Source organism: Ciconia boyciana, chromosome 3, assembly GCF_034638445.1.
Source record: "Ciconia boyciana chromosome 3, ASM3463844v1, whole genome shotgun sequence".
NCBI classification, from domain to species: domain Eukaryota; kingdom Metazoa; phylum Chordata; class Aves; order Ciconiiformes; family Ciconiidae; genus Ciconia; species Ciconia boyciana.
Genome location: NC_132936.1, coordinates 34,812,524 through 34,836,809, shown reverse-complemented (window position 1 = coordinate 34,836,809; position 24,286 = coordinate 34,812,524). Strand labels below are relative to the sequence as shown.

The 24,286-nt window shown below is 43.4% G+C and overlaps 1 protein-coding gene across 2 annotated transcripts in view; it reads right to left on the bottom strand.

The window, feature by feature from the left end:
* Positions 1 to 23,128, bottom strand: part of KCNQ5 (potassium voltage-gated channel subfamily Q member 5) — a 305,096-nt gene extending 281,968 nt beyond the window's left edge. For both annotated transcript variants that reach the window (XM_072855287.1, XM_072855286.1), the window contains exon 1: positions 21,762 to 23,128. In XM_072855287.1, the coding sequence (XP_072711388.1) occupies positions 21,762 to 22,117 (356 nt within the window). In that variant the 5' untranslated portion in view covers positions 22,118 to 23,128. The remainder of the gene's footprint in view (positions 1 to 21,761) is intronic.
* Between the last annotated feature and the right edge of the window lie 1,158 nt (positions 23,129 to 24,286).

Sequence of the window (24,286 nt, the reverse complement as noted above, 5' to 3'; positions counted from 1 at the left end):
CTCTGATTAGTCGCATAACAAAAAGCCTTCTTTATCTTAAAAGTATTTCAGGCACAGACAAAAATAAACAGGTTAAAAATACTACATCATACTACTAAACACAAAAATACTACTACACTCATTATTTATCAGTCCAAACATTTCGTACATTCATATAAAGTCCACAAAGGCTGCATTTGGTATCTGAACTGTTCACTTTGATTAGAGGTCTTTAAAAAAAACATATCAAGAAAACCACAGAAAAATTATAATTAAATAGATATGAAGAAATACATATGAAGGGAGTCACTCACCTTTTTTTAATGTGTGCTAGGGGATACAATACACTTCTAAAACATTATTTAGACATATGAGGCTTCAGGTAAAAGTAAGCAAATAATATACGGGTTGCCCAGAGAGGTGGTAGATGCCCCATCCCTGGAAACATTCAAGGTCAGGTTGGATGGGGCTCTGAGCAACCTGATCTAGTTGAAGATGGCCCTGCTCATTGCAGGGAGGCTGGACTAGACGACCTGTAAAGGTCATCTACCTTTAAAGGTCATCTACCTTTCCAACCCAAACTATTCTATGACGCTACGCTTCTATATGGAAGATTAATATCTCATTTTAGTTGGATCCTTCTGGGACATCTGCATCTCTAGTGGGATGACAGGTGGAGCCTGGAACAGCTAGCATGATGACGCTGCAGCTGGCTCATTAAAGGTTTGCAAATATTGATCATTCCACAGTATAGAGCTATGTTTGCAGTAATGAGGGGTAAGACCTGGGCCCTTGATAACAGTAAAGGCAAAAGCAAGCCTCTTCGGTGCGTGTGCAGCGCAAGCCCAGTTACGTGCTGCAGCCAGCCAGGATGCTGGTTATAAAGCTCTGCCGCAAGGCACTGCTGCATGGTCCTTGGCTCCCTTGCAGCAGAAGCCCTGGAAAACACTAAGATGCAAACTGAAACTATTACCAAGTACACAGAAGTCTGAGTGTAAAAAAGGGTGAAATACGTGCTTACACATATAACTCCTACGGTTTAAAAGCAGAGCGCCCTTGCTCACCAAGTTTCAGAAACCAGCCCAGACTCACCAACCTTTTAACATAATTTTGCCTTTCTGGAGGGGTAGAAGTAGGTGATTAAAGGTTAAAGCTGGGGGTCAGCTTGCCAAATTCTTTTAACAGCTTCTAATGCTTTTAACCAGTATTCAGCAGTACTTCGACCCTCTCTCTCCAGCCTTTCTGTCAGGTTCCCCACTCTACTTTGTACTTTTAATACTGAACTGTGCTCCCCAGAGCATCAACCAGAGCGAACAAGCTCATCCCTTAGAGTATCAGCCTCCCTCTGTGAATTCCTCATTAAAAATGCAGCAAGAAATCTCTAGTGGGATTCTCACTACCTTTCCACATGTTGGTCATCTGCAAAGGAAAGAGGAGAAGTGGAAAAGAGAAAATAGCTGGCTGGGAATTTTTAGGCAAACTTTCTCCTGAAAAAAAATACTGATTTACAAGCATCTAAACTTCCATCAAAGGAAATGATTGATTTTCTTTGTGCTTCACAGGAATGCTGAGGAGTCTGCAAAGCATTTTGACTTCAGGTGAAAAAGTCCTCTTAGTGAAGTGAAGCTCAATACATTTTAAAAAAGTATGAAGTGGCTAACACTGAAGCACAGCATTTATCTAAGATATTTTTACATTCAATTTGGAAAACAGTGAAAGCCAACTCTTAACTGCAATTTGGGATGGAATTTTTTAAATCCCACATTTTCACAAGACAAAGAACATTCTCCACCAGCTCTGACTGACAATCACTCCTTCTACACTATGGCCCAGGGAAGGCTCTGCAGAAAGAACTATAGGTATCTTTGCGTATGCCTATACTGCTAAAGAGAAGGTGGCCAGGAGGAGGTCTTGGACATCACACTCCTGAACACTTCAGCTGTACAGCCCCCGGCTCTGGTTTGCTCTTTGTCTTCAGGGACAGTTTGCTCCCACAACCCCTCATTTTTGGGGAGAAGGACACGAGATGGATGAAGGGGCCACAGATCTGGCTCATATGCTACTTGACAGGTCATAAAACATGTTGTTTAAGTTTCGTGCTATAAAAACGACCGTTCTGGTGGGCTGCAACATAGTTTTCTCATTCTTTTGGATAATTTGGACCAAAAACCCCATGGACCATGTATAAGGGCTAAAGGACTACCACCTAATGCCCAGAAGAGGCCCATGGTCAAGTACAAGACAGGACAGATGCAGCCCGTCAACTCTGGTGCAAGGTAGCCCTAAGTGGTGTGGAAAGGAGAAAGGCTGCACCATTTCACCTTGAGATCAGGAGTTGCTATGTTCAACAGAATGTTTGTACATACATGCATATATACTTATGTATAAAAGCTCTAAGTCCATTGTATGGACGCACGCTAAGGTGGGTCTGCAATTTGCTGGAATTGGTGGTACTTCTGGTATGCATTTAGCATGAAGAATAAACCAGCATATACATTAAGTAACAGTTAAAGATGCTCACATTGCACTGGTGCACCTATCCAGTGTACGGCTGCTAGGTCAAAAGAAAGAAACACCACCACAGAAAGGAAGGGAAAGGTTAAAACACAGAAGAAATGCCAAAGTTTCAAAAGCTACACAGCAAGGGATAAATGTTCATTCACATCAATATATTTTTTTTAAATTACTGTGTATGGGTTTTAGAATGGTATCTTTATAAAAATTATTTCCTCCCTTTTTAAAAATAAACCAAAAATACCACAGCAATTTCCCAAAATTTCAGCTTTGGCTTTATATTTCCACTCTTTGCGTCTCCAATGTCACTTCATTTTTCCTCTCTTGGTAACTCAAGATGTTGTCCATGCTATTTACTGGAATTTTAGGGAATGCATTTACTGTTATTATCTACTTAACTGGATTATAAAATGTATTTTAAATAAAAGAAACTGAATAATATAGTCTTAACTATTTAGTACAACTTTGCAATATGTATATTTTAAATGAAGTATTTTTAATCTTAAGGTAAGGTTTCACAGAAAAAAAATTCACATGCAAAGGATTTTTAGTAGGGAAAATAAACAAGACTCAAAAGATCATATATATATATATTAAAAAAAGAAGATACACAATAGGGAAAAAGCCTAACTAACCATAAATATAAAAACATAGTGATCCAAACCTAGTATTCACATCACTACAGACTTCAAGACTGACTACCCAGATTTGAAGTAACTATCACAACAACAGCAGACCAGCAGCTTAACACCACCAAAAAGCATGCCAGGAGAGCCACAGCCAGGCTCCCCACACGGCCACTCCTCGGGAGACATTTATTGGTACCTCCCTGAGAAAACCATGCCTGCTCTCAGACAAGGATAGAGCTGATGCAGGACATCAGCTCTCAAACAAAGCAGATAGAACAATGGCAGACCTCAAAAGATAAATCTGAAGAAAGACTAAAAGTAGATTCTGGGTTTCTTTATAAAGGTGCATAACAAATGGAATTTTTTCCTTATAGATTTAAATTCTGCCTGGTTCTCCTAGGAGGCAATATTTTCAGTACATGGAGGTGTGCAATTTTGTGCCATGAGTATTGGTATATTTCTTGTATTTCAAGGAAACCAGTATTACATATTGCTGTACTTAATTGCTCCCAGGTATGTCTCAATTACTACCCATAAGGATTTTACTCCATTATTTACACACAAGCGATTAAGCACATAATCATGTTTGATGTAGTTAACACTTATCTGTTCAACAGAATCTTAGTCTTCAAATATAAGGAAACATTTCTCAGACAATTTTCCTTTTTCAGTAAGACAATTATAGTCAAACTGCTTCCCTCTCCTAGCGACAGACTCAAATCCGATTGTTAGGAGCCAAAAATTATCAGCAGTGAATAATTCCTGTGTCCCTTGGAATATAAGTTGCTGGTTTCAGTCCTGTTTTCAATCGGCACCATGCACCCAACTGCAATACCACTAATTAGCACACTTCTTAGCAGGCTGGTCACGCAAACCAGACTCCACAAGCTACAGAAACAAAACTCACTTTCAACAGCAATGCCCCAGGACAGGGCTATGGAAAACAGAAATTTGTGGAATTTAATGACAATGCTGGTTCTATATAGCCACTCTGAGGTTATACAGGAGTGTATAACTCCTGTATTAGCCACCTACATTTCCAGGAATGTCCATCTGGCATATTTCATATGTATCAATGTTATAATTATTAAAAGGGGGGGGGGGGGGGGAAGACAAAAAGACAAAAAAAGCGCAGAATCTCATCATTACCAAGAGGCTCATCAGAACAAGTACAATCATAATTCAAAATTAAATGGCATTATTTTTTTCCAAACAATTTTTAAACCATCCCTTGTATTTCTTCATTTTGTGTGCCTGGAAAGTTGCACAAAACGTGTTGCTTCAGGGCTGCACCTAATTATACTGGGCATCCAGAAATAGGTGTATCTGACTCAGAATTTCTGCATGCTTTGCCAACCAATCAAGCCATAAGAAGTGCAAGCTATGGTTAAATTAAGCAATAAAACACTGCAAGCAGCAAGTTGTAACGTATCAGCATACACCACACTGCAAGGAAGATCACAACAGGAAACAGTTTCAAAGTAGTAGTTGTGCCCGGTACTGCCAAGAGTATCATTGCAACTGTGACTTTACGCAGTTTGAGTCAGAGGACCAACTCTTCTAAACTGAATGTTACAGAACAGGATTAAACATAAAATGAGGATAAGTGCACTAAAGCAGTGATATCTTCGATTGCCAACTGTTAGCTACCACCTTTTTAAACCTTTATAAATGCAAGGTTTTTTGCTTGATAATCATCCCTCTCTGTTGGACGAATCTTCCAGCTAGATTTAATTCCTTTAATGTCTCTGATGAACACAGAACTGGTACAAACCCAGACTTAACTAGTAACTCATGCTGAGACTCTGTCATTAACCTTAAGCTAAAAAGGTAAGCTCGGGCACTGAATTTTGCAAGTGGTCCAGGACAGGTGGGTAATTGACCAGATGGCACCAAAAAAACCATGCTTCTCCAGGTCTCTTCACTCTGAAACATCACTATGATGGAGGGTGCAGTTGAGCTGTTTTAATTTACTCTTTCTTTTTCACAATACTATGTAAGTAAATTACGTAAATCAAGTGGACTAAATCTGGTCCCCGAGATTTCAAAAGAAAATGTATTTTATCATGAGAACATTAGGGTATTTGTTTTCATGCCCCAAGGGTGGTCATTAATAATTAGCAACTTACACAAAGTTGCTAGACAAAGCACAAAACAAGATAGTAGATTAATCCTCATATATTTTCCACCTAGATTTTAGGAACGTTAAAAATTAATCATAACAGTAAGAGAATGGGGCTGAGATCTATAAAGAACTATAGTCATTGATAACCACTGCGTACATAGACAGTGATGACAGCAATTAGAATAGAACAGACTATTTCAGTTGGAAGAGACCTACAATGATTATCTAGTCCAACGGCCAGAGAAGGAGAAACCGTTACAGGAGAAATCAGTAAGCAATCCTTGCCAATACTGAGAACTTTCCATTAATAGCTGCTTTTCCAAAGAACCATTATAACCTTGCTAATCCAGTCATTTGACTAACTTGTAAGGTCATTTTCTAAATGGGAAGTGAGAAGTCTTGAGTTTGAGTTGCAAGGAATTCTTTCAGTTGATAGCTATGTGTCAAGCAATGTGGCAATAAATTCCAAGCAATGTGGCAACTTAACATCAACTGCACTATATGAATACATGGGTTTTTTTAGACTGATAATATAAAGAACAGTCTTCATCTATATTCATTACGAAGCAAACTCTGCTATTAAACACTGCTTTGCACGAAGGCTGCAAACACAATATACAATCAGCTATCAAACTAAAATATGTTTAAGAGCTATTTGAACAACTGAAGTATTTCCTATTGATTTTAGATTAGGAACATATCCAGATTTCCATACCTGCAAGAGAACAATCATTTTCAGAAATGAATAAAACTGTATGTAGCAAAATACATTATTTTGTACCATATCATTTTCCAAACTCTATGGTTACTTTTGCAGCAGTATTTAAATGGCTACTTTTCAAGGAAAAGTATTTTGCCACTTACAATCTCTGTTATTCATTGCAAATGGTTAAAGCAAAGATCTAAAAACATTGTCTACAGCATATTGTGATCCATTGCAGCTGCAGATGATTTACCATATAACATACCACAGTTCACACAGCACAAGCAATCACTCGTGAGGCTGCACAAGACAGCAATGACACAGTGCTGATAGAAACCTGAAGTAGAATTTTCTTTAAATTACACAGCACTCTTAGAAAATGCAAGAATACGAGGATAAAGCATCCTATTATTTCACTGGTATTTTGCTTGAGTAAGAGCTTCTGGATTGAGGCTGGAATTAATGGCTAGCAAACAGCTTTAGGATTTGGCCTGCCATTTGTACCTGCTAAAGACTTCTCTATCCAAAAGTACTAGTGTTTGACTCAACAAAATATAAATCATGTTCTCTGCTTTTATTAATGGGGACAGCAATGTATGTCAGCACTTTTATATATATATCTGTAAAGATCTACATGCTTGAATGCATCAGAGGGTTTTCTGAAAGCCCAAAACAGGGTGAGCTGAATGCCAGGTTGGTGCTGAAATTTCAAAGGAAATAAACCACTGTGATAAAAGCTGTGCTCTTTTCACCCCTCAACAACGTCCATGGGGTCCTCTTACAAGGGTGACCATTAGCACGCCCTCAGGTTCCAGTTCCATGGTCCTCTGAGGGAGGACTTGAGTTAATCAGAGAGCACAGAGGCAGGAAAAGATCATTAGAGTCCCTTAGCAAACCAACTGGGCACAACCAAAAGAAGAAAAAATTGACCAGCAGAGTAGCTAAAAAGCCACTCAAAGGGAAGTCTAACGTCTTTATTTTGAGTGGCTTTTTAGAAAACACCAGAAATCTGCTAAGAAGAAAAACAAGCTTTTCTTTACCCTTCCACTGGAAGAAGAATCTAGAAACACTTCACTTCAGACACAAAAGCTTGCCATGACTCTCCACATAAAAAAAAGGAATAACCATGTTTTTCCAGTGGGGACCTGTGTCGTCCCCTTCCCTCCCCCCCCCAGGATAAAAGAGCTGACAGTCTTATTTGCTTTGTTTTTGGGGAAGACAAAGGCATCTACATGAACAAGGGTGAGGTTTCAGGAACATGTGGCTTCTCTTCGGTTTGCTATGGTTGCACAAAGGGAAAGGCCGTACCTTTCTAGCTTTCCCAGCGCATTCTCTGAGGCACTAAAAAGGCAAACACAAAAGACAACCAGAAGACTTCAGTGTGTGCATGTGCAACAAATTCTAGGTTCTGTTTTAATGAACACAATGTATTGAATGATCCAATGCAGAACTGAAACAGCAGACACAGTAGATTCAGCCTACCTAGACACAATATATATCAATTTTAAACACCTGTCATCTAGAGGTTGGCTGGTAAGATAGAAAAACAATTAAAGACTTTTAGTTGCAAAGGTCTGAATTGCTGTTCCGTCCTAGGTCACAAGCAAAAATATTCTTTTTTACTCCTGTTTTTGAAGAATTTGCACAAAATTTATACAAGGCTTTAAAAGTTTAGTAGACTGTCCCGAAAGACACAGTGATCATATCACAGCAATATGATCAGCTGAAATTAATTAAACTAGCTCAAGAGCATTAAGTCCATCCTCATTCCATACTACAGACTGCTAAAGTATGCAGATGCAGAAGCCTGTTTTGAGAGAAGCAGCTTCATAAAAACACACCTGAAAATGAACAAACTACTCCATGTCTACCTTTCTCAAAGTTTGTCAAGTCCTAGGATTTTGACAACAGCCTGTTTCAAAGAACCCGTAAGGCTGGTATCAGTCTGTTCTCCCAGGGCATCCCATTGATTATTTTCCCCACGTTCTTACTATTCTCCATCAGCCACTTAATATCTGCTGGTTTTTTAGCTCCCAACCTCAGAAAAAGTCATAAGACTAGGTGTATCTTTACCACCATTAATTCACCTGCATCCTGGTACCCCTGCCACGTGCTGGGAAGCTGCATTGCCATTCTGCTTGTTCTTCCACCAGTCATCCATTTCTCTAACTCAGTATCTTCAGACAAAGACAAATAATGCAGGAAGAAAACTCTCATTAACCACTAACACATAACATTCATAAAATCGTTACACAGAGAAATTCCCAGCTAATGTAACAGCTCAGTATCTGCCAAAATAAGTGTCACTTTCAAAAAGTGACTGGAAAAAAAATACACCACAGTTTTAGGTTTACCGAAGTTGGGTTTAGTTGCAGCAAGTTAGAAATGCACCCATGTTAGTCTTCTGCTGCCAGGAGTTTATTGTTGAATGAACAGCATTTCTATCACATGCTGCTGAGGTTGTCAGACCCAGCAAAAAGGAACAGTTTCTTTTTTTCCACTCAATGAATCATGCAAAGTTGGCTTTCTGTTTTCGTTACTCAGTTATAAATGTAATTTTAAAAATTAACTAGCCAGATGCTTTTTACAGCTATTGAAATTTAAGACAAATAACTTTCTCCCCAGGCACTAAGAGGAGCTAAATCTGGGCTGAGGGGCAGGGGTTATACAGTCACAGGGATGAGCGCTCAGAGCATGCTGCTGAATCCAGACAGAAGGGGGTTGCAAAAACAGAAATATTAAGAGTTTCAGTGATAGTTTGAGCTGTGGCAACAGACAGGTCATACCTTTGAGATATTAGGTAGACAGAAATCATATTAGGAATTATAAAGGTCCGTCTCAACAATGATGCCTGGGTTACCATCCTGAATAAAAGACAGTGACACTGTTGTCTGTGGTAATTTAGAAAAAGGTAGGGGGAGAATTGACACTCTTGCCTACGATGCTGACCAATGCCATTGTGTTGCCTTTCCATATTATTCCAAGAGAAAAGACAGATTTCTTCTGTGAATATTTTTCACTGTTTGCAGAGCATCACAGACACTGACAGATAGCTAGATGGGTAACTAGAACATCCAAGAACAAAACTGATACAAATACTTGGTATTACTGAATCATGAACTTGCATCTCTTGCATTTGTTAATGAAAGAACTCTGTGGATTAGTGAATGACATCCTGCAGAGCTCTGGCTGGGTGGGCCAGCATTTTCACAAGGTATTCTAACAATTTTCCAGTATTCTGCATTAATTACTGTTTTTCATAAAACTAAAAATGTTAATGATTTTTTAGAACATGTAACCAGCAATTCCCAGCTCTAGACTGTGAGATACCAGTTTTATCGTCCTGCCAGAAAACAGTATGAACTCTATGTGTAGTGATTTGTTGCCGTCACCTGCACACCCTCTAGAGGTAGGCAAGGCAGACCTCAGTTTGAAATTAATCCACAGATCCATACTTGGAACAGCATAACCTGCCAACGTCACGTATCCACTACAGTATGCTTCATGTTTAAAGACGAGGCTGAAAGAACTTTATTACTGAGCCATCGCAACATACTGAATACAGCAGATACCCTCTGCGTTCATAAGACACGGCTGTGATACATGCCAGACCGTGATGAAGGCAAACACTGGTTCATTGCAGAATGCTAAATGCAGGTATTGGGAGGTGAGTGGACCTCCCTAATATACTTATCCCATTCCCAAAATCAAAATACACTTCAGATCTCTTCACTGACTCTTCTCTAAATGACTTCAAAATCTTTACAACTGCTCACATTTTCATCCAGGATCATTTTTGTTTTAGTCTTATTTCACAGAGATTTGCTTCTTTTACATTCAAGACAGAGAAGCATACGATTTTGCCAGGTATTAATGAACCTGAAAAACACAATCAAAATTTCATAAAATCATATTTTTTAAATATTGAGTACTCTGCTAGTTAATTTTATCTTCCAGATACAGATCGTATCTGAAATGTCACTATCTGCACTGTCTTAATATATCCAAGTTTTCAGTCACTATCCATCATATTATTTATGATTAACTCCTAAAGCTGGTGATAAAGGCAAGCCAAAAAGAATGCCATGACCTTTCATTGTGGTGAGGTAATTTACAGATATGGCAAGATGAAAAAATACTGGAGAGCAAAATCATACAAAGGATTTTTCCAAGCAAATACTTCTCTTCTGACACTTACTGGTGTGATATCGCACTTCAGTTTGGTACAGCTACTTCAGCTCCAGCTTTCCCATTAATAACAGCAGCAATAACAAAATTAGTCTAATATCATCATATTTTTAGATGTCTTTGATATTTTATGGATATCATTAATGCAGCTATGGTTTCAAGGAGCAATTCCCTAGACAGGAATAAGACTGACTGAATTCCTTCCGGCAGAAAAAGCCCCTGAGGACTGTATTTCTCTCCAAGCTAAAGGGTATTCAAAAGTACTGGAATTTCAGATGTACCTCCTCAGGTTTTCCTCCAAGTCTAAGTGTAGCCATGCTGGCGGTCAGAGATTGGGCTGCACTGCGCTGTCCCAGCTTCACCCCTTCCCATCAAACGACCTGCAAGAGCAGCTAAGAAGTGACCAAAGCCCCATCAGAGAGTGGACCCAGATGGGAATAAACCAGCTGAGGCTCCATCTCAGCAAGCAGGGAGAGGAGGGTGCAGATGGTGCAGGGATTGTTACCTCCCCATGAGTTCAACCCACAAGACCCATCGCCAAGATCAGCCACAGTCTAGAGGAGATTTTATCTTCTACAGCCTGCTGGGCAACTTTATCTTGCAGGTATGGATCATGCTGCTATTCACCATACCAGCAGAAAAACCCGAAAAACACTGAAAGCTATGGCTTTAAATCTAAAGAAAAACCTGGTCATTGCTGGACTTGAATAAAAAGTCAACAGATTCTTCTTCACTTTAGCTACCAGAACACATGCATGCACCCCCCAACCCTCAAATACACAAATATTTACCAAACGAAAAGCGATCAGAAACACAATCAGACAGTGAATAAAACTTTCATGTTGTAGTAAAAATATTACTGATTATTTCCTCAGATCTGCACACAGGGTCAAGACCTCAATGGAAGAAAAATGTAAAGATCAATACCGTGCTTTATTTATATATAAATCTGATAAATTGATTGACACTGGTACTTCAGCTTTCTCTCTACAGAAAGCAGGTAATAAAGGGGGAAAAATATGAATTAAAAACATATTATTAATATAAGACAAGCGTATTTCTAACCTTAAGGTAATATTCAGTATCAGTCAAGTACTGCTACAGTCAGGTAGATATTAATAAATTCTCCCTCACCTCGATGATTTTGTTCCCACCTAGATAATGTCTCCTGCCTCTGCGATTCCACGAGTGCTCTCACCATAACTCTCCCTACATAATATCTCCAAATAGTGAAATCTCATGCAGAGTGCCCGCATATATATAATGTAGTAGCTTTGAAGATTTCAGGTTAGGCCTTCATTCCTCCATACAAGAATTTCTCAAGAGTAACTTCAGAAGCTTTATAAACATGTCTCTAATTCAGATGGGTTTTCCCCATCATCCCTGATTGAAAGATAGAGCTTTTATCAATGCTTAGTTTGATGCTTTCTACTAACTACTATGTAAGTGCCTAAAACTATTCATAATACCACTAAAAAGTATGTCTACAAGCATTTTCAGAATGAAAATCAAAATTCCTTCCAAAGGGCATTTATAATTCAGGATCACCACCTGCCTCATCACTGCCTACAATAATCTCTCAATTCCAATACCCCGGCAAACAGATTATTTGTGGAAGCCAAATCATAAGTTTAGTCAGCAGTCAGTGTGACCTTTGAGGAAGGCTAACTTATTTCCAGACAGTATCTCCAACCACCAAATAAAATCCATTGTTTCTAAGCTTAAGGGGATAGAAATACATTTGTTTGAACAAACTGTTTTATTATAGATGTTAGCAAAGCCATTCCTCTTTTATTCTACATTCTGCTTCATCTTCAGTCTGCAGATGTAGTTGGGACTTCTTCTTAAAGAGAGAAACATCCACAGATTAAATGACTAGCAGTTGAATAAATCACTTGAGAGCTTGCATACTTACTGCAGCTAACTATATACTGCACAGGAAGTGTACTGGAACCTCCTCAAAAAAACCCACGTTTAATTAACATTTCTAGTAAAAACAAGTAGGTGAGGCCAAAAGCATGAGAAGTTCTGCCTCCCAACTGTACTTCAGAAGGGTCTGAGGGACAGGTCTAAGAAAAACACTCCAACTGCCAGCACAAGCTCATCTTTCCTCCCCGTTGCACAGATACCTGTAAGTAGCTCATTCCTTCATACACATGCTGCTTTACATTTCCTGCCACCTATACGCATCCTTTTGCAGAGAGCAGCAAAGAGCAAGGCTGTGTTCCTTCCTGTGGCAATGGTTCATCTGATGCATGCGAAAAAACCTGACTCTACAGAAAAGTATCAACTGCACAGAGAGAAGAGCAGAAACAGGTATTTCTTTCCTCCTAATGATTTTAGAGACTACTTCTAACCTCAGCCAGCATAACTTTCTTGGATGTAAAAGAGTTTTTCAAGCTGATGAGTTCACTGCATGATTTCCTGGCAACATGGCAATACCCCTTCTCCGGTGCTGGGCCACCTGAAGGGAAGAGTACATCACCCGCTCACCAGCCCCGGCTGCAGCATGGACACAGCTCCAGCCTCACCACGCCAGCTTCAACTGAGCCATCACCTGTCATTCTCCAAAGACGTGGCAGTTTTGCCATTGAAAAGATGCAGTTACTGATACAGACTTGCCTCCTGGGGAGACTGACCTACATTTCCAAGCTCACTGCCAAGGATGAGTGGCCCTCCACCCCCACTACTTAACGGAAGCACATCCAAAACAATATTTCATCTTAATTTTCCCACAAAAGGCCCTCTCAGTTATGTCAGGATCCTTACGCTTATTTAGAAAGGCCCCAGCAGTAACTTTTAAGTGCATTCCTGCCACGAGAGCCTGGAAGATGAAGATTTGTGCATTTGCTTCTAATGGGTAATTCTCAGATACCATGGTTATGGATGAGCTTAGGCCGTACAAAGCAATTAAATTTAATGCCCTAGGAGAAGTTAGATGCTATTTCTGACTGAATGACCTCAAAAGGGTGTGTGCAGATGCTCTAATCTACGACACTAGTGAACTAGGGAGGCATCTGAATGTGTTTGGTAGCATTTTTTCCTCTCAAAGCAGAAAGATTTTCCTCTGTTGGTTTGGTCATATTTGACTCCTGGCACCAGTCTGTTGCTACCATATGATATTGGGTATGACGACAATAAAATAATTAAAACTCTACAGAAATCTTGAAAGGGGTAGTGTGTTTGCTTTGTTGAACTAGGGAGTCTCAAAGCAAGAAAGAAGCCAAGACAAACAGGAATATATTGCTTAAATCAAGAAGTAGGCAGGTACAGAACTTCCTTTCTTCATTATTTCTAATCAGTTTAAGGGCATGATTCATTTGTTAAACTTCATTCTATACAAGTGGGGAGAAATAAGTGAATTACCCACTGAATGCACAATAGGATAATGAAAGGAAGCTGCAGGTACTCCATGCCTTTGAAAATCATTCACTCTTCAAGAAAATGCTTACATACATATTTATTTCCATCTCTGTTAAGGAAAATACACACATTTACATTTGAAGATTTTCTTGGATGAAGGCCAAACAGAGAAATTCAGATACATCTAGCTGGAGGACTGTGTCCACGTCTGCAGCAGTGGACCAGACTGTATATATTAAGAAGTAATCACACAGTCTTTCAAGTAGAAGACACTGCCTGAGACTACACTTCAGTGCCCAAAGTGATGAATGTTTTGCTGAGCTTCCTGTAACACAATTACACTGCAACTCAGACAGCTATCACAAGATAAATCTAATGCTCAACAGAAAATTGAAAATATTTCTTGATTAAGTGCAACTGACCTGTAAGATAGCCCTTGAACTTTTAATCAGTATCTTTAAAGGTAGTTTACTTTGCACATGAGCACAGCAACTGCTTAAAATTATTTTGCAATTGATAAACCGTACAGCTGATGAATTTTCTACCTTAACTGACCTGTGGTGGGAATCCCTTGAGTAATCTAGATCTGCTCTCTTACAGGAAATCTGTAAACCAAACTTTAAAAAAAATCTCTCAGAGAAAACAAGAAAGGAGAAGAAAAAATACAAGTTTCCCCAAACTCAGTATAGTTTATATAATACGTATTTAGAAGCGAATCTCAATTCACCAGCATTAATTAAAAAAGCCAAGAATGAATGCTCTGTTGTGTTAATGGTTTGCAAAGGGAAAAAGCAACATTTATTGTAAGAATAAACATCTGCCTCATTAGGAACAATGTAGCAAATGATGTCTATTATGTATACATGTTAAAGATTTTTCATTAGATAATATTATTTATGCTTTCTACTTCATCTTTTTTACCTGTGTCAGAAGACTCACTTTTGCTTCAATTAAAATCACTGGCAAATTTCATTAATTTTCATCAGGCATTTATGGTAATGGAAATATTAACCATATAAAAATGTTAAACACTTGGCAATTAAATTTTACCTTTGTATTATTAAGAAACAACTACCTTACAGCAGTGAGTTTTATTCGCAATGTCAGGAGTTTACATTGTCTAGGAATAAAAGTTTTTTCTTCTATTTATTTTCTCCATAAAAAGATTAATAAAGTTACAAACCATGTGCTTTTCCTTTCCACTGAACCTATTATGAAAAATTTCCCTGCATTTTTATGATTGGTAAATATATTAATGATGTTTATTCTCATGAATAGGGAAATCACTATTAATGACTGAATGATCATTGGTATTCCATTTGGTTGATGCTAGAAATTATTTGCAATTATTGCAAAAATATTAGTTCAATTGTACTTTCATCCAATTCAGGAAACTTAATGAAGCTACAAACAACAACAGTAAAACTGGGTGAATAGCTATTAAAAATACAGTCAGATTTGGCGCATGGAAAGAGCATCAAGTCTGTGTAGATATCATGACTTTTATTTTTGCTTTAAGGAGTCAAATATCGCAGAAACTTAAAAAGTATTGGGAAAAAAAGGTGTCTTGCTCATTAAACTGTCTAGAGCCTACTCTGAAAATCTGTCACACAAATACTGTCTCACAGGCAATTAAAATCTTTCCAAAATCCTTCTTGCATCCTCTAAAACAACTACTCCTTTGAGACAGCACATATTTAATGCTACATTATGTATTCATAGATCATCCAACCCCTGGACAAAATCTATAATTTTGGGCAACTTCTTGCACCATATGAGACCACAGAAAGTTCACCAAGAGTCCTCACATCATACAAGACACTGAGTAAGGAAGACAAGAAATGTCATGCCCAAGACTGGCACTCCAAGAAAAACAGATCTAAGATAGGACTCTCACCCCCAAATATAATGCTAATTGCATGATTTTTGCATGAGGGGAAAAAATTACAGCAAAACAATAATTATAAAGAAAGCTCTTAACTCACTTCTTGCTTTGAGATGGAGAAAAGATGGAGAAGACTCTGCTCACAAAGGTTGTACATTTATTTAAAAATTTGAAACCCAAACACTAACCTAAGATACTGTCCACCTTTCTATATACAATTCCTAATCCCATTTGAGAAATAAACCTTATAACAAATAGAAGGAAGTCCAGGTGCATGAACTTTCCCCTATCCAGGTCTTGGTGAGTTTTTCTCAAAGAAAGCCTTTTGTTCTCTTCTTTCTAGAAGGTTGAGGATCAGCTTTGATTTTTATGGCAAATTAGTTGTTTCCTCTGGATCACTACTCTTGAGTCAGAAAGTAAGGCCAGTACAAATGAGAAAACTTAGTAGACCAAGCCTCAAAAATAAAATGTGAAACAGTATTTTACTAAGGTAAGTATACATCACATGATAAACTTTCCTGACACTTATCTATTGAAAATCCTGAGGTGGGCAATAGCTCTCCAACAAAAACCAAGTGAAATAGAAGCTAGATGTTATTTATTGCCTGTGACAGGGTTCCAGGAGAGGACTGCTGTCCATGAACAACACCAGGAAAGAGAAGGAATGAAGCGCTGTTGACCATTTTATCTTCTCTGCCAATCACAGAGAAAGTGCAAGAGGTTTTAAAGATTGTTGTATCTCCACTTCTTTGTTCAGTGTATAGTGATGGAGATAGCACAAGAAAATACAGGACGTGAACATAAAAATCTATGAAGTCCAAATAAGAGAAAAGCAGAGATCTGCATCTGGTGCAGAATAATCCCATGTATCCATCCAGGCTGGGAACCCACTGTTTGGGCGGCAGCCCCTCCGAAAAGGGTCTTGGCATTCTTGTGGACGTGGCAGGTTGAGTACAAACCAACAGCATGCCCTCATCAGAAATAAGGCAAGCAGCATACAGCTACATTAGAGGCGTAGGGCCAGCAGGCTGAAGAAAGTTATTTTTCTTGTCTCCTCAATGTGGCCTCAGACTATGGCACCCAGTGGTGCTGCCCCCCCCACCCCCCTCCCCCGGCAGCTGAACAGGGATGTGCAGAAGCTGGAAGAGATGCAGGAGAGCAACCAAGATAGTCAGGGGCCTCGAGCTTGTGTCTTACATAGAAAAGTTGAGGAGTTACATAGAGGGAGCTGAGCTTCTTCAGTCTAGCAAGAGGATGATCTAACAGGTGACCTACTAGCAGCCTACGCCTACTTGAAGGGAAATTACAAGGATAAAGAAGCCAAATTCTTCTTCCTAGTGCCAGATGATACATAAAGGGGCAATGACCATTAACTGCCATTTGGGAGGTTCTGGTTGGCTCTCCCATCCTTCTCTCCCCATGCCAAATCCCCTCTTTTTTCAACAGGTGGGTGTTGCAGACCTACAGGTTACCCAGTAAGGGGGTGGGACCTCCATCCACTGATGTTTAAGACCTATCTAGACAAAGCCCGGCTGACACAACTGTGAAGAATGTGTCTTCCAGCTGGACTGGGTGACTTTCAAAGGTCCCTTCCAAACAACGTTTAAGTGAGAAATATGCATGCATATAGAATCACAGACAGCCTCACATGCGGCAAACGGCTGCAGATTTATACTAAAGTGCGTCTAAATATCCACCATCATTCATTGTCACTCCCTGAAAGAAAATGCCTAATAAAGTTCAGGTGTTACAGTTAAAGAGTTTCAAATTTTTACCTCCTTAGTACCTAATAAGATTTGCTTTGCCACATCAGTTACATTGTCAACCTTATTATTTCTTATTTGTAAATATCAAGCTGTTCTTTGTTTTTTAAAGCATATAAAAATATATTGTTATCCTAACAACATCAGACCCTGACTCTGAAGTGGTGCTTGAAAAGATGAAAGCCATAGATCTACCCACAGAGCACCTGGAACCAGTTCATTAGATGCCTTGAGATGGATAAAATGAAGAGATAAAATCATTTCTCCTACTTTCTGATAGCAGGAGAAAAAGCAAGTATTTAGGCTGTTGCACATTATTGTTTTTTCTAATCAGAATGTGGAACCTCCCTAATTACAGAAATGGCATGGTATGATGCAGCGCTGTTAGCTCACACGCACAGACGCTGCTGTTCAATAGCCATCTGATCATTAGTAAGCTATGTCCTTTCCAGCAGATCTGGAAAACTAAAATAGCTAGTTAAAACTTTGATGGCATAATTAGATTTTTTTCAGAAATAATTTTTCAGCCTTTTTCCATCAATAACGCAAAGGACAAGAAGAACATCATGCAGGCTCTTAAATTCATCTAGCACTGTATCTTATCTGCAGCAGTGGCCAACAGAGGATGCCCATGGAAACCTGTCGATACAGGTAATGCAAAGTGATACTGCCCTTGTGCACGCATCCAGCCCTGCGGTTTGTGATTCAGAAGCTTCCAGAGCAAAAGGTGGTGGCTTTGTAAAGAAAAGGACATCTCCACAACAAACGTTAAAGACTTTTGCATGGAATATATTACAAAGAAGTCAGTAAGAAACAAAAACTTTATTATTCCTGAAATAAATCCAACATGTTAAAGTAGGAAACTTATGCAACTAATTATATCCTACCAGTATAAACAGTATCAGAGAGTAGTATTTTTTTCTGAACTTCTCAAGCCATCTTTTTTTCAGAATGTCAATTAAGAATGAAAATAATACAAAATCCTTATGACAACTGAAGATGAAACCCAGAGTTAAATTTGCAACCAATCTGGAATTCCCCTTTGATCATTCTAAGGCAATGTCTATACATTTTTATCAAACCAAACAACCCAAAATAATCTAAATAAGCAACAACAGCAAGAAGTCCTATGACATCCCAAGACAATGCTTTTGAAAAGTTACAATATCACAGCATTTTAATATAGGTGAGCGTGTGTTAAATATGCACATGCTCCATGTGTAGGTGATGTGGTGTGGCATAAATATTTTACTAGCAGGAGTTTAAGTTACTGACTCATTACTCACAAATGGTATGAATGTTCTTTTCTGATTTTATACGTGTTCATATTTTTGGTGTTCCTGAATGATTAAGAACAGAAGACTGTGGTATCTGAAAAGCAGTTTTTCAAAAACTTCCTGTAAAAGGTCTTAGATTTTTAACCAGGGCTTCCATGTAAAGAACTACTGAGGTGCACAGAAAGGAGCCCCAAACCATGCAATTTATGGTTCTACTCCCCAGCACAACTATACTGAAGTCAAAGGCCTTTGCTCAAGAGCAAATCCTTCCTCTAGTAGCAGAAGTTTGCAGAACAGTTGTCTTTTCCAGCATTTTGCAAGTTTATATTTACAAATAAACTAACCAGTTGACTTCTGAATGTAGGTCACAACACTCGTTCCTCAGGTGGCTGGCCTATTTTTCTGTCTTATTTGAAAGGGCAAACAGAAAAAAGAAGAGTGAACTGTGCGTAATTCTCAGCTCTAAAGTGCTTTTCCCTATGGAAATGAGAAATGAAAATATCACTGCAGGGATGGTTTCTTATTTATAACCGGTGCTTAATTCCCCACTTCTTATTTCAAAAACAAACAGGCAAACCTAAATAACCTTCTAGATCGAAGACTTTAAATTGAAACTCTGAAACCATCCTTGCATTATTTCAACCTGCATATGAGAATGTGCTTCATTTCAGGAGACCAATGATCTACAGTCAAGGTCTCACACCAGATAGCCCATTCCTGTAACAGGAATAGGACAGAGCTATAACGGGCTCTACTGCAGTCAGGAATAGCTTAGCAGAGGCAGGAGCAGACATCTCATCCACGTACTTCATAATGTCTCTGCAACTCTAAGCTACTTGCCTGCTTCAACACGCAAGTTGGGTTTTATTGTTCCAAATAGTTGGGTTTTATTGTTCTATTTTTTTTTAAATTCTGTAAGAAAGTATGTTTTCCAAGACGCAAGTGTACTTGATCAGGTGGCTGGAAAAAATTGAGCCTGAAACACCAAAAATATTAACTGAATATCTGGCAGTCATTAAATCAGAATTATATAAATACATTAAAATAATTTATAGACTGGCAATGAGGATCGCTGTCAAACTGAAATCCAATGGAACTTCAAATGCACCTTAAACACTGTATCAGTGACAGATCCTTAAAGGTAATGTTATTACTAGGTGCTTTATATTACAGTAATGTTTCAAGCTCTTTCACACAGATCTGCTCAGATAAAAGATACAATGTTGGCATTTACAGCTGCCAAAATTGCCATTTGCAATTAAAAATTAAAACTGGCACTCTTTCTGTGCAGGCAATTATCTAAACGCAGCTGGCAATCTTCCTTGTTTACAGTGCTGCTGTGTCATGACTTCACTCTGTTTGGAAATTTACTTTTCTTTTTTTAAGGTTTAAACTTGTCAACTTTATTTCCAACTTAAACTCTCCTCGTTTGAATGATTTTCATCACGGTCTCAAAGAGAAAGGTCCAAAACTACAATTTTCGGGTTTCATATGGCAACTTCAGGCACCGCAGTAAGACAATTCCTGGTAAATACTCCAGTGATTCTCACAACATTAATTAACACCCACCCACACCGCAGGATAACACCTGTAAGAACCCAAACAGCACGTTGTACCAAGTAAATGTCCTCCAAGAAGAAAGTTCAATCTGCAAGAGCTGATTTTCACAGTAAAACAGAGAGAATGGGCAGATCTTCCCAGTGGACAAAAATCCTTTTACTGAATAAAATATAACATTAAGTATGTTTCTACTGCTTGTCATCTATAGCAATTTTGATCTACTAAATAAATCTATCCACAAAGTATCTTATTAATCAGAGTGCCATGTTTTTGTCAAAGTATTTTTTCACTTATAAAAACTTTATTAAAGTAGGATTTGGGGATTGCCCTGCTGCTGGGAGAGGAGTACTCTTTATGCTATCAAAGAGCTTTTAGGGAACAGTTGCTTTTATACCGAAGCTTCTGTAACCGCTAGCTTGATTCCAGCAACTATCATGGAAATCTAGTTACCTACAGCCTATCAATTAGATTGTCTCGTTTGTTTCCAGTGTATTTTCTGTAGTCAAACACAGAAATACCTCGTATTATATCCCCGATACAGTAACGCCTATCATGCTTCCTCTGTAATTTATCACAACGTTTTCGTCTAGGACTATGATCCAGCGCAACGACTCCTTGTCAGCCTGTACTGCACGTCTTGCTCAGCCATCCGAAAGGCTTTCGCGTCGGGCCTTTCCCCCGAATATTACCAAAACCCGTAAACACAGGGGATTGCTAGTGAGCGAAGGAACACCAGGGACCCTGGGGATGCTTGAAGCAGTTACAGTCCGGGTCCCCCTCACTCAGCTCTCCCAGGCCTGCCTCTGTAAGTAGGGCAGCCCAAGTTTTGCAGCGCGGTGACAGTACTGCTCTCCACAGAGCGATGCGACGGGACGTGTATTTTAGTCCCCGGCTCTCAGAACGAGAGAGACAGGCGGAGTCCCTTGCTAAAAGAAAAAGCGCAGAAATGACAGATCCCGGCGGAGCGGAGGGAGCGGGCTGTCGGTGCAGAGGCTGGTCCCTGCGCCCTTCCGCGGGGGTGGCCCCGCCGCTGGCAGCGGCAGGTGGGCGCACCTGGGTCGCAGCATCCCGCGGCGCCCTGCACCCGAGGGGAGGACACGCGTGGGAGGGCGGCGCGGCCCACGCCGCCACCCGCACTCCCTGCGGGGCGGAAGCCACGCGCGCTCGGAAAACACGCGGGAGGAAGAGAGGCGCCGTGCGGCTCCGCGGCGCTAATTTTTCAAACCGCGCAGCGCTGGGTCTCCGCGAAGCCAAACGCGGGCCGGGGGTGCCAGCGGGACGGGCCCGGGAGCGGCCGGCACCCCTCGCCCCGTCTAAGCTCGGGGCCGCCGGGGCGGCCGCTGCGGGAGCGCCGCGCAGCCCCCCGCGCAACCCGGCGGCCTCAAGCGCCCGGGAGGCGAGCGAGCATGTGCTCTCCGCCGTGCTCTCCTCCGGCGCCTTCCGCCCGGGTGAACCGAGCCTCCCCCCATCACCTCCCACCGAGGGCTGCGCGGACTTTCCGTCGCCCGCGGAGCGCCGCGCCGCAGGTGGCAGCGGCTCCCCCGCCTCCGCCGATGCCTCCCGGGCACTTTCGGCGCGACTCGCGGGGCGCCTGCCCTCCCCGGGGACCGGCCGCGGAGCGATGCTCGGGGAGGGGAGGGGAGCGGAGCGGGGCGGGGGGAGGCAAGGTGCGCGCCGCGCGGTGCGACGCGGCTCTGGCCGGGGCAGGTGCGGGCGGCGGCCCGAGGGACGGGACGGGACGGGACGGGAGGAGAGGAGAGCGGGTCGGTACTCACACGAAGGCGTGGTAGACGAAGGCCCAGCCGCGGGGCCGCTCCAGCACGTTGTACAGGTAGTTCTGCAGCCGGCGGTACTTGGCGTTCCTGCGGCAGCTCGGCCCGCTGCTGTACGACAGCGGCTTCCCCAGCAGGCTCATGCGGGCGCCGTGCTTCCCGCGGCGGCCCTCCCGCAGCCCGGCGGGGGCGGCCGCGCCGCCGGTGCCCAGGAGCAGCAGGCCGTCGCCGCGGGCCGCCGCGCTCGCCAGCGCCCTGCCCCGGCCCGACTCCACATCCTTCATGCCCGCCGCCGCGCCGCTCTTCACCCAGAGCCCCGCGGAGCCGCCCTCCTCCCCGCCGCCGTGGTTGCGGGGCATGGCATCACCCTGGGCGCCGGGGCGGGCGCCGGGGCCGCGGCGGAGCAGGGCGCGGGCGGCGGAGGCCAGGCACCCCGCGGCGGCGGGCCGCAGGAGGCAGCGGGGGCCGAGGGTCTCCGGGCGGCGCCCGCGGGGCGCGGGGGCGCGGGCCACTTTGGGCGCCCGGCGCGGCGGGCCGGGCTGCGGCAGCTTCGCGGGGGCCCCGGCGAGGGAGCGGGCGCCCCCCCGGGCGCGCTCTCCTCCCGGGCGGCGGCGCCCCGCCGCCGTCCCCCGCAGCGCCGCCCGGCGTGGCTCCGCGGCCCGGGACGGGGCGGCGGGAGGGCAGCTCCGCGCAGCTCCGGCGGAGAGGCCGCGGGGGTGAGGGCTCCGGGCCGCGGCTCGGCGGTGCCTGCGGCCGCCCGCTCCCTCGCTGCCTCCCGCGGCACTTGGCCCGGCCGGGCCGGGCAAGCTGTTGCTCTCGCTCCCAGCGGCGGAGAAAGTCGGCGAGAAAGGCGGGCCGGCGGGGGCAGGGGCAGGCAGGGGCCGCGCTGCCGGGCGCCTCCGCTTCCCGGGGCGCGGGCGGCAACGGCAGCGGCGGTGCCCGCGGCGGGGCGGGCGGCAGGCGGCTGGCGGGACGCGGCGCCCGCGGGCTACGCGCGCTCCCGGGAAATGTCCATTTAAGTCCGAGAAAGTAACAAAACTGCCGTAAGTCTCGGCGGCGGCGGCGGCGGCGGCGGCGCGGGGGAGGCTCGGCCGGCGGCGGGACCCCGCTGCGGGCGGGGAGCGCGGCCGGCCCGGGCGGGGCAGCGCAGGCGAGCCGCCGGGTGTCCCCCCGGGGGGGCGGCGCAGCCCGGCACGCCGCTCCGGCGCTTCCGCCGTGTCCCGGCCCCCCGCGGCGGCGAGAGAGCAAATCCCAGCGGCGGCGGGGGCTGCCCTCCCGGCGGGCTCCCCCCCAGTCCCCGGCAGCTCCGGCCCCGGCGCGGTGCGGTCGGAGCGCAGCGGTGCTGCCGCCCGGTGCCCGAGCTGCGCCGAGAAAACAAAGCTCCCCCTGCCGAGAGCGGGCCTTTAACTCCCCGCCGCATCAAGGTGAGCTTGCGGAAAAAAAAAAAAAACACACAAACACACCCCACCACGCCGCAGGCGCGGCCGCTCCGCGCCTCCCCGCCCGCAGCCGGCGGCACCCGCGCCGGCTTTGGCCGTCGTTCATTGCCGGTGCTCGGCGGCCGCCCCCCGCCCCCCCCCCCCCCCCCCCCCCCGCGCCCCGCGTCTGCCTGCTGCGGACAGCCGCCGCCCGTGCCGCTCCCCGGGGCTCGGCAGCGCCCGCCGCCCCGGGGGACTCCGCGATGGCCGCGGGAACCCCGCGCTGGCCGGGGGAGAGGGCGAGCCGCCGCCCGGGCACTTCGGCACCGACTTGATGAAAAATAGCTGCGTGTCACTGTCTTTGCAGCCTGAGCACCGCAGTGTGAAAATGTGATGCTAATTCGTGAAGGGTTCATGAAAAGTAATAATGTGGACGCTACTGTTACGCGACAATCAATAGAGGCATTCTGAAATTCAATTCAGTTTCGGGTTTTTTTTCTTCGTACTGGCTAGTTTGAGGCCGGGCTCTCAAGCCTTTGCCTAACACCCCATCTCCAAATTCCAGAAAAGAAGATGTAAGCGGTGAAGTCTGGCTGAGGACATTAACTTGTGCCTCTACTAAAGCAACGTGAAAACATCAACAGTACTAATTTACTGCTACAGTGTCTCCGGAGCCACTCAACCTGTTGTCTTTAAGTGAAGAGCTTAATCTTCTTCCTTTCTTCACTGCACCTCCTCCTCCAAAGCAGGCAGCCTGAAAGAACTTTCTAACATGTGAACCGCAGCGGCCACTCACGCCCCTGATAAGGGATGGCAGAAACAGCGCACATGTCAAAACAGATGTTAAGTAGTTGATATAAGTATCCACAGCAACCCATTAATATTTAAGCTTTCCAGTGGCACATCTCTACTCCTCTTTCTTTGAATTGTAAATTGGGTTAGCTAATCCTTCATTTACTACTTGTTTGCATTTCCCTGGTTTGATATGCAAGTGTTTATACTCGTCATTTTTCTCATCCTTATGCACTCATTTACAGCCGAAGATGTATAGCATGCCTTTCACATCAGCTGGGCCTCCGGCACCATGCTTAGATTTATACTCTACTGGCC